Consider the following 10,518-nt stretch of genomic DNA (forward strand, 5'->3'; position numbering starts at 1 on the left):
AATCGAGACCGGAGTTGAAGTTTGAAGCGGAGGCCATTGATGACTTTAATAATCGATATAACTCTTCCCGAATCAACTCAAGAGGCGATTAAACCTTCAAATGAGTTAGGCTCTGATGCCAATTGTTGAGTTAATCGATCGACGGAATCGGCCAAGAGGGGGTGAATTGGCAATTAAAAATTTCGTGGAAGCTTTTGCAGAAAAATTGAAAGTATTTGCACAACCTTACTCAAACAGAGTCTACGTCCACTACCTTAGCTATCCACACTAAGGATTTTCCAACAAATTCACTAATTTGTTCTTTCTTTTGAGGCCAAAGAGATAACCTTACAAAATCCCTCAAGAGTATACCCAACTCTTGAGAACACTCTTTTTCCCAAAGAGAAGATTACAAATTTGCAAACTTACAAGAAAACCTCACAAGGTAAGATGTTTGCACAATTCTAGAACAAGAAAAAAACACTCAAAGATAATTACAAATGAGTACAAATGGTGTTCTTGAAAGCAAAATGAATATTGAAAGGAAAATTGGCTTGATTTGCACAAACTTGGTGTTTGATGCTTTCTCTCTTGTTTCTCTATGATTTCTTGTTGATCAAGGGCTTCAGAACTCGTTTAAATACACCTTGAATCTCTTCTGAACGTTGGGGATGATTAGTGAAGATCATATAGCCGTTTTAGTGTGAAAACAATTAATAAAACAGTTTGGAGCGTGGGGGGAATCGGTACTCCCTATGGGGAATCGGTTCCCTAAGTGTAAAATTCAAATATTTCGACCGTTGAACAAGGGGGAATCGGTACCCCCTTATGGGGGAATCGGTTCCCTCCGAGCATTCTGGAAATCTCGGAGCCAAACCATTCATGGGGGAATCGGTACCCCCTTGGGGGGAATCGGTTCCCTCTGAGCAATCTGGAATTTTTGGCTTTGAAATGGTTCGAAATACTTTGAAAGATTATTTTGAAATTGTTTTAAGATTAAAACTTAATTTTACACTTAAGTAAGGATTAAAAATGATTTTTAAAATATTTTAAGTAATGTTTTGATATTTGAATAATTATATCGAATATACTTAGAAAATCATTTTGAAAAATCTTAAAATTCATTTAACTTAATTTTTCATATCGAAATATCAAAATGTTTTCAACATATTTTAATTAAAACAACGAAAATAACTAAATTTTATATTTTTTAAATTTAGTTAAAAATTTTATAAAATTCAATCGAACGTGAGATTTTTATAGTTGATCCTAAAATAATATATAAACCGTATATAAAAAGACCAGAAGGTCCTTACCGAAAAAATTATCCTGGACTCTACGCCATATTATAAAATCACACATAAAGAAAATTTCAAATCCGAAATTGTATGTATGACAGTAAACTCAGCGTACTGAAAAAGAGTGACAAAAAAGGAGCTCATTCACTCACTCGCCCAAAGCGCTCACGGAAAAAAATAAAACTCACTCAAAAGGGAAAAAATTCCTTGTCTTATTCTCGAAGTTTCTCTTTTATTTTGTTAACTTGTTTCATCAACACAGTTTTAACGCATCTAACTCACTACAAATCGGCCACGTTGCGTCCTTTTCTCTTGGTTTACCGTTTGGAGGGGAGCCTGAGTCAACTCGGTCAGCACTCACAGTCCTATGGTGCCAAACTGCTCAATCCTTTTTCCCCTTTTGAAATTTCTGTTGTTGTTGTTTTTTTTAATTTCTGTCTTGCTAAAATGCAATTTATATGATTAATTATAGAAATATGCGAGGTTTTATTTGTTATTTATTTTTCTTGTTTATTCGTATGGAAATATAACTTATAAGTAGTTTGAGCACTATCTTATTTTACTTTTAGGTAGTTAGAATTTGAGAGTTAAGGTTTCAATTCATCGAATTGAGAATTGTGCTGCATGAAATGAGATGTCTTAATTTTTTTCTTTAAAGTGGAAATTTTAATGTATTTGTTTGATTTATCACGTGTAGCTCAATACTTTCTTTTATATTAATGTATATTCTACATTGTGTTAAAATTTGGACTCCTTTCGATGAATTTGGTAATCAATTCAAGAAAGTAGGTTATTTGACTGTTGGACAAGTAAAGTTTAAGTGACCTAATAAATAATATCCATAACGGAACTACAGAATTTGAATTTTGTTTGCTGTTTTTTGTCTCCATGCATGAATGAAGTTTTCAGTTTGAGATGTAATATAAATTTGATATTTGTATTCATTTGGCCGTTCATTTGGTATTGGCTTCCAGTTTTTGTTTTTGAGCTGTGTTTCTTGGATTTTCCATGGAAAAAGTGGTTAAAGTTGAGGGGAGTGAAGAAGGGAAATTTGAAGTGACTGGCCTTGAGAAAAGTAACTTCGTTTTATCTTCACCAAAGCATGTTGCTGATCCAGTTGTTTACAAGCTTGTCCGGGTACGGGTACCTCTTTCAGCAAATGTTATTCTAATTTTCATTTTTCTACTGATATATATAGATAACTTGTGCTTTCTTCCCACTTTTTTTCCCTTCCAACTGTGTGTGTTTCAGAATTTTGGCTTGGGTTTGCTTTAGTTTGATATTTGAACTACACTAATGTAAAAATTGAGGAGGAAGTTATTTGACTGTGTGTTAGGTAAAAGATGTTTAAAGTGTTATATCAAGCTTTCTACACTACCAGGTATTGATACTGGTCCTTTATATATCAGAAATATTTTGGGCCAGATTAGCTGGTTTATGAAAGGCAGATTAATTTGGTGAATATATCATGTACTCATTTAGAAAACAATAACATGTAGAAGCTGGTTGAATGTCAGGTTTAGTATGACCTGAATGCAGCTGTTGACATGATCTGGACATTTCATACCAAAGTATTATTTAGAACGATCAGCAATAGGAAGAGTAGGTTTTTGAGGGGGTTACCATATTTCTTAGTATAATGTTCATTTTGCTAACCAAGCACACATCAAAAAGATTCAAGCAATTTGAAATTGAATTTTATCTCGATAGGTTGATGGGAATGGGCGATTAGTGCCTGCAACAGATGATGAACTGATGGAGGTTGAAGGTTTGCTGGAAAATGAGAAGCGTGAGGCTCTTATTGTTGAAGACACTGGACAGGCTTTCGGGTATACTTCTAATGAAGCGTCATCCTCAGGCATGCCTCAGTTAGAAAGCTCAGAAGGTATGCTTTTCTTAGCCCTAGATCATGAATAATTTTAACACCCATTAAAATAGGGTAAGAAAGTGTTTCTCTTATGATTGGAGCTACTACCAGAGAATTGGATTTCATTATTCATTGAGCTTTTTTTTAATTGTATTTTAATCTGCGCTGATGGTGTGGGCTGATTTTTTTTTGGCATGCTTTCTGTTATGCTTCACAGATTTTTCTGCCTGTATTTGGTATTCAACTTACATCTTCCCTGATATACTTAAATAATTAAATTAAAAGATGCCAAATGCCAAGTAGGTACAGTCTGAGTGATGAAGACTTGTACAAGAGAATCTCCCTGGAGGGAGCAAAGCCCATCAAACTTACTAAACCCTAAGAGAAATAGATTCTTAAAACAATATTCCAAGAATTAAAATATGAGCAATACAGACAGTATAAGAGAAGGCTAACATAAAACTCTATCTTCGGACTTGAAGATGTTTTGGGTATTGATTGCTGGCATTACGTCGGGTTTTGCTGTGTCAGCTTTATGCTCACAGGATGAACAGTTGCATGCTACTTTTTTCGTGATTTTTTTTAGATACTTTAATCTTCTGAATGATTAATATTTGCCAGGTTTGTCACAATCTGAGAACACAGAAGCTGAAACTGAAAAATTAAGCACACAACTTGAGGTACTCTTAATTTTCATTGCAATTTGCTTCTTAACTTTATTTAAGTGGATTAATGGATGCTTATCATATTTGCATATAAAGCATGGCCTAGGGCGTAATCCTCTCTAATTTTTCTCTTGAAGGCTTATTTTTCAGTTTGAAGGAGTTTATGTTAATAATCTACTCATGGGTTTCAATGCTTGAGGAGGGCTGAATTCTTATCCTTTTGGAATTTGCTGAACTTATATCTTGCAAAAATAATTGTCTAGTTGTTAAAGCCACTGCATATTCTGACATGTCTTTTGGGAGGGATGATATCTACTACACATTATGCTCTATACACTACTATAATTTATTGGTTTTTTTCTCTTTCTTTGTTTTTTCCCTCTAACTGTACGTATTCAAGCACGTGATTGATGTGAAGTCAATTGTTTTACCATTGATTGAACTATTAGTTGTCTTGTATCCCTCTTGGCCTTAATATCTTATATGATACTTTGAAAAAATGTTGCACAGAGTCAAACATTAAGGCAGGCTCTGCTTAGCATGTCTACCTCCTGATCATGCTTCTGCTTATATGAATGTAGACAGCCACTTCTCTGAGCAGCATAGGATATTCCTGAGAAGCTCCACTCTTGAATTCATTTGCAGGAAACTGTTCCTTCCAGGGCACAATGCTCGAGTGATGATCATGTTACTCAACCTGTGAGTGTTGGGATGTGCTTAAAGCCTCTAGACGGGCCAATACAAGGTGGAGCATCAACTTCTGCTGGCTGTATCAGTTCACAACCTGATTTTTCCAAGTTGAAGGGTGAAATATGCTTGGATAATTTATCAATTAAAGAACTTCATGAAGTTTTTAAGGCAACATTTGGGCGAGACACTACTGTTAAGGACAAGCTGTGGCTTAAAAGAAGGATTGCCATGGGATTGACTAATTCTTGTGATGTTTCAACTACAACTTTTGTAATTAAAGACAATAAATTGGTGAAAAAGGATAAGGAAGATAGTTCTGACAATGTGAATCTTGGTACTGGGAAAGTATACTCAGCAGTTGCAGTTGAATACAATGGGGACTTGCTCAATAACCTTAGTAGTCAAATTGATGAGCATCAAACTATTTCAGAGGCTAGATCAGGAAATAATGTTGTGGAAAACAATTTTGCAAATGAAGATCTTGCTGCAGATCAGAGAGCTGCAAAGAGGGTCCGGAAGCCAACAAAGCGGTATATTGAAGAACTTTCTGAAGCAGAGTCCAAAGAGTACAGTGGCAGGTTAATTGTTTCACCTAAAAACATTGGGATTAGACCCTTGCCTTCAAATTCTCATGCTAGGCCTGCTAGAAATGTGTCCTTAGAGGGGAGAACGGTTATCACGAGGTTGGATTCTCTTGGAGGATTTGGGATTCAGGTTCCATGTGTTTATCGGGTACGAAGAAGCCGACCGAGGAAGAATGTTACTACACTTTTGGTATGTGAAAAAGATACACCGGTCTTCTATCTCAGCAATATGATCTTGGCTTTAAGTATTCAGGTCTCTTAAGTTGATATTTGCTTTTGAAAAGAACATATATTCCCTGCTAGCTTTCATGATCTTCTGGGAAGTTTGCATGTGCCTTGCAGCCCTAGTTTGCTTGTTACTTTATTCATCGGTATTCTTTTCTGACCTGAGCATTTTTTAACTTGGTAGATAACAATTTGGATACAACTTTTATTGAAAGGGTGTTCACTTGTGCGTTATTGGAATCCGTCACCTGTGTTACTGGTCTCTTGTAGATGGTAAATGTTGTTGTATTGATGCTACCTGAACTGCATTCTACAGAAATTCCATCCCAGTGGCATGGGCATGACAGCTACGTTTATAAAGAGGGGTCTTGATGTACATGGCTCTGAGATGGGCAATGCGAGTATGAACAAAGTTTTGGAAGCCAAATCTACTCTCGAGCAAACTCCGCAACAGGTTAAAAAGAGTAAATGATATCTATAACATGAACCATGTTACACCTTGTACCTTTCTTTACTTGATTGAAACTGAACGCTATTTTTAAATATTCTGTTTCTACATTCAGTTTGTAGCTGAATCAAATAAAGAGAAGTCATCAACTGATCTGGGGCAGAATATGGAGTTAAAATATGTAGATCCATTGGGAGATACTTCAGATGATAATGTTGTTACTGTGCCAACAGCTAAAGGGGGAATTAGAAGGAAACATCATCGATCTTGGACTCTTTCTGAGGTTATGAAGCTAGTTGAGGGTGTGTCTAAGTATGGAACTGGTCGATGGTCTGAGATTAAAAAGTTTGCCTTTGCATCCTATTCCTATAGAACCTCTGTTGATCTCAAGGTATGCATAGGGTATTTTTGTCGGTGAATAAATGGTTAAGACAAGTGCAACTTTGTTGTTTGGTTAAACATAGGAATCTGTTACGACTCGGAAGAATCATTTTTGCTGATAAATGTATTTTGCAGGACAAATGGCGGAATTTGCTGAAAGCTAGCTTTGCGCAGCCACCAGCAGACAAAGGGGTGAGATGTCATCCTTTTTTTAATGGTTTTTTGCATACAAAATATTTAACTTGAATCATCCTCTTTATACAGTTTTTTTTATTGATCCTGCTGTTTGCTGATTGTAAATCCTGATATAGTCAAAAGTTGCAACTTCAATATATATATATAGGTTAGGATCCACTTACATAATGTAAAATTTTCTTAGTTTTATATAGATTTAAAACCGTTGGATGAGAGAAAATGGACAGCTGTATTTTTAAGTGAATATCTTCTCATTTCTCACTGTTAATCTCATCCATCTATTTTTGTTCATCCACGGTCCTAAATGTGTATAAAACTAAGAAAGTTTTACAATGTGTAATTAGATCCTATCTCTCTCAAGATCCATTGACAAAGTGTAAAAAAGTTTGACACTTTTTTTGGATCGTTGGATGGATGAAAACGGGTGACTGAGATTAACAATAGGAAATGACGAGATTTTTACCAAAAAAAAGAAGTGGATTATCCTTAATTTAAAGTTTTTATCTCAGCCGTTAAACTTATTTAATCCAACGTTCTGAAAAACATGTAATTCATTTAAATTTTATTCTGTGTAAACCATATATATGATAAATATCATTTCGGCTTGTTTCATTTTATTCTTATGAAAGAGATTGAACCACCTAACATGTCTAGTCTCATTCATTTCGATACATGTAAAGTTTCTTTGTGATTGGTGGTGTAGGCAAATTCACGAAAGCATCCTTCGATGCCCATTCCAGCACCAATTTTGTTACGCGTGAGAGAGCTTGCCGAGATGCAAGCACAGTCTCCATCGCCAAATCTTAGCGCATGTAAGCTGCCGGCATGTGGCGGTCGTGGAAGTGTAAATGAAACAAGACCAGAATACCTGTAACATTGTAAATAAATAGATTGTAGTTGTGTAGACTAGAAATAATAGCTCAACTCTCTGTACGGGTAAATGTTGATGGTTGGGTCTGGATGGGCACAGATAAGAGGAGTATATGTTACCATATGGCAGTGTTAAATGCTAACTAGGGGTATTCTTCTTGTTTCAACCAGGAGTGGACCTTTCAAATACCCACATATGGAGTTGAAAACTTTGAGTTTTACCTTAAAACTATTCATTCTTCTGGCTTCTAATTGCAGAGGATACACTTAAAGTCACTATATGCCTAATATAAGTTAATTGATAATTGGAGATTTGGGGTTAGGTATTTTGTCCTTCACATATGAGACACAGTATGAGGCGTTTATTTTGAAATAAGGGTTGCTTCCTCATTCATGTGCTAATGGCGTTAAGAAGTACATCGTTCTTGATACAATATTACAATCTAGAAAAACGGATTTGTCCTCGACAAAGCCCTATATGGAAAGGAGCATGTAGCTCTACTGGCCTCTTGATCGACATAATGCACCTTGACGTTTGGATGGTGTTTGAGAGCGTCTCGAGCCTCGATTTCATAGATAAGTCTACTTGTTTGTTCGCCAATCAGTTCACAAAGGAAATGGCAACCCTTCAATAGTAGTACAATCTACGTTATTCTTGCCATTTTATGGTATAATGGTATTGACTGCTATGGGCCAAAAGCCTAGTTTAACTAGCTTGAAAATTTGTAGGACCTGAAATGTATTTAAACCTAATTTTACTAGATTTAAAATTGCAGGACCGAAAGTGTAGATGACCCCCCAAAAATATAAATGCCTCCACGCAGAATCGAACTACGGACCTTCAGTTTACAAGACTGACGCTCTACCACTGAGCTATAAAGGCTAATGTTCTCAGTTTTTCCATACTTAGATATATATCTTTTTATTTGCAAAATGGTTCAGGTTTTATGTTTTACTTGCTAAGGTGATAACTATTCTGACCGTTCTTAGATAATAATTGCTACTTTATTTATTTATTAAATTCGGAACGAATAAAATCTTTGTTTTTTCTTTATTGTAATTGAGTTTCCTCGTATCAATCAATTCAGTTGGTTATTTTTTGAATTCTTAATTGAAAATTACAATACTTTTTATTATAAAAAAACAGAATTGAAATTTGATTTGAGTCGAAGGCTTGAATACCATGTGAGTTGATATGATTCACAATATTTATTAGATTAGGCCATCATATTAGTTTATTAATTTATTTTAAATTATTCGTTTTTATGATTGAATTGGTATCACTTAGAGAAGTAATTAAAATTCTTTTGGAAATATTATTACATAGAAATACGCAAAAAAACAAATACCTAAATATTTTTGCATGATGCAAAAACCAGTGACCTCTTACAAAACATCAATAATTGAATATAGGAAAATTGGTCAAAATTTGAGGCGCCTTTGCACACCTAACACATGGTGTTATTTGTGCCGGAGCTTCTCATCATCGCCCGCAGTATCTGTCGATTATATACGGCTCCCAACTTTGATATCCAGCTCAGTTAGTAGAGCACGAGGTTCTTAATCTTGAGGTTGTAGGATCGAGTCCCATGGAGGGCATTTCATAATTTGGAGGTCTCCTACGGAAGCTGCTCTCAACCTAGTATTGGGGGCAGCCTACTATCTTACCTCCCCTTACCCCATTACATATGGGAACAAGGGACAACCATTTTTGACGTTCTTGTTTTGTCACAGTTCTGCGAATATATATTTCTCTCCTTGGTCCAACAAAGCTTGAAAAAAATTGTCACAGAGAGGAGAATAATTTTTATTAAAATATTATAAAAAAATAAACAAATAAAAAATCGGCGATCGTCAATTATTATTAAAATCAGTATCAACGTCGACTAAACAAAATCAAAGAAAAAAAAGTTGATTTGATCTATAAAAATTGACACAAATCCTAAAGAAAAAAAGGAGAGAGAGACACTAGGGTTTCTACATAACTGCTATACGAATTAGGGCATAGTACATAAATGATCCATAGACTATAGAGCGTTGCTTTGTTGAGTCCCCGACTATTAAAAGTTACAAAATGATATTTTGACTATATGATATTGTTTTGTTAAGTCTTCAACTATTAAAAGTTACAAAATAGTCATCAAATTATGCATATGTTTCAAACTCGTCTTTTTTCGTTAAAAGTTTGGCAGTCATCTAAGTTGGATGTTAACATGCTGATTATGATATAATAGTCGTTTGAAATTTTAGGATCAAGCTTTATCATATCCTAGTTAGTAGGTTAAAGTCCAACTCATAATGTTATAAGTTTTTTAACGAAAAAATATGAGTTTGATATTTATGAATAGTCGGAAGACTCGACAAATTAATATCCTCTAGTTAGAATATAATTTTACAACTTTTAGTAGTAAAAGAAAAGAAAAGAAACAAAGCTCTAGGGATCTTTTTGTACTTTACTCAAAAAAATAATAAGTGAACAATTTATTATAAGGGTCCGAGCTACCGGACATCACACGTTATTTTCGGCTTTCATAGCAGTACTATTGGTTTTTCGGCGCGTCGACGTGTATCGAAAACGTGTGATTTCAAAGCAATCCTCGATATGGCCGACGGAGCAAACGCTTGAATAATACTCTCCCTGTGCTTTATATGTGAATCCAGATTAGGGTAATCGGGTTAATGATAGTACGGGTATATACTTATATATCACGAACCAAACGACCTCGGTAGTTAAAGGATGATTGTTATAGTTAAAGGTTTGAATTCGAGCACAACGTCTGCAAAGGTGTTTGAACGTTCATTGTCTAATGATTGAGAGAATTTAAAACAAATATTATCTAGTAATCACTCCAGCTTAATTAAAAAAAATACTTATATAATAGAATCCTTTGAGTAGTCTCGATGGTAAATGAGAATATTTTTTCTTAGATATCTCGAGATCAAGTAGTTGTATTTGAATGATATTATATTTTTGTAGTTAAACAATTTACTTTGAGAGTTGAATCATATATACGTACGTATGAAACAAATATATATGTGTAGGTAGAAAATTAACGATGTGGTCACCTTAGTTGCCATTGCTTTTTCTTCTTGTTGTTCCATGTATAAAAGTCACTATCATCTCTTGTAGGTGAAAACCGAAGGTGCAATTAAGCATGCGTGGAGTGAGTGAACTCATTTTTCTCCACAATTATTATTATAATATTGACGTGGCTGATTTTAGGCCGTCGTCATTGTTCCATCACGTCAATTTCCCCTAAAAGAACACCACTTCTACATTTAGGACCCCCATGACTGCCGACATGTAAGCTCAGAG

At 34.9% G+C, this 10,518-nt stretch overlaps 1 protein-coding gene and 1 non-coding gene across 2 annotated transcripts; one reads left to right on the plus strand and one right to left on the minus strand.

Moving 5' to 3' along the window:
• Positions 1 to 1,436: 1,436 nt before the first annotated feature.
• Positions 1,437 to 7,343, plus strand: LOC120179704. Its single transcript, XM_039185230.1, has 9 exons — positions 1,437 to 1,647; positions 2,252 to 2,414; positions 2,988 to 3,162; positions 3,766 to 3,824; positions 4,455 to 5,273; positions 5,625 to 5,762; positions 5,872 to 6,147; positions 6,273 to 6,329; positions 7,036 to 7,343. Exons 2-9 carry the CDS (start codon positions 2,286 to 2,288, stop codon positions 7,204 to 7,206), a joined length of 1,824 nt encoding a protein of 607 aa, XP_039041161.1. The 5' UTR covers positions 1,437 to 1,647; positions 2,252 to 2,285; the 3' UTR covers positions 7,207 to 7,343.
• A 670-nt stretch (positions 7,344 to 8,013) lies between these two features.
• TRNAT-UGU lies at positions 8,014 to 8,085 on the minus strand. Its single transcript has one exon. It is a non-coding gene; the product is annotated as a tRNA-Thr (tRNA).
• Between the last annotated feature and the right edge of the window lie 2,433 nt (positions 8,086 to 10,518).

The sequence above is a fragment of the Hibiscus syriacus genome, unplaced genomic scaffold (assembly GCF_006381635.1).
Source record: "Hibiscus syriacus cultivar Baekdansim isolate YM2019G1 unplaced genomic scaffold, ASM638163v2 tig00112443_pilon, whole genome shotgun sequence".
Lineage (NCBI taxonomy): Eukaryota > Viridiplantae > Streptophyta > Magnoliopsida > Malvales > Malvaceae > Hibiscus > Hibiscus syriacus.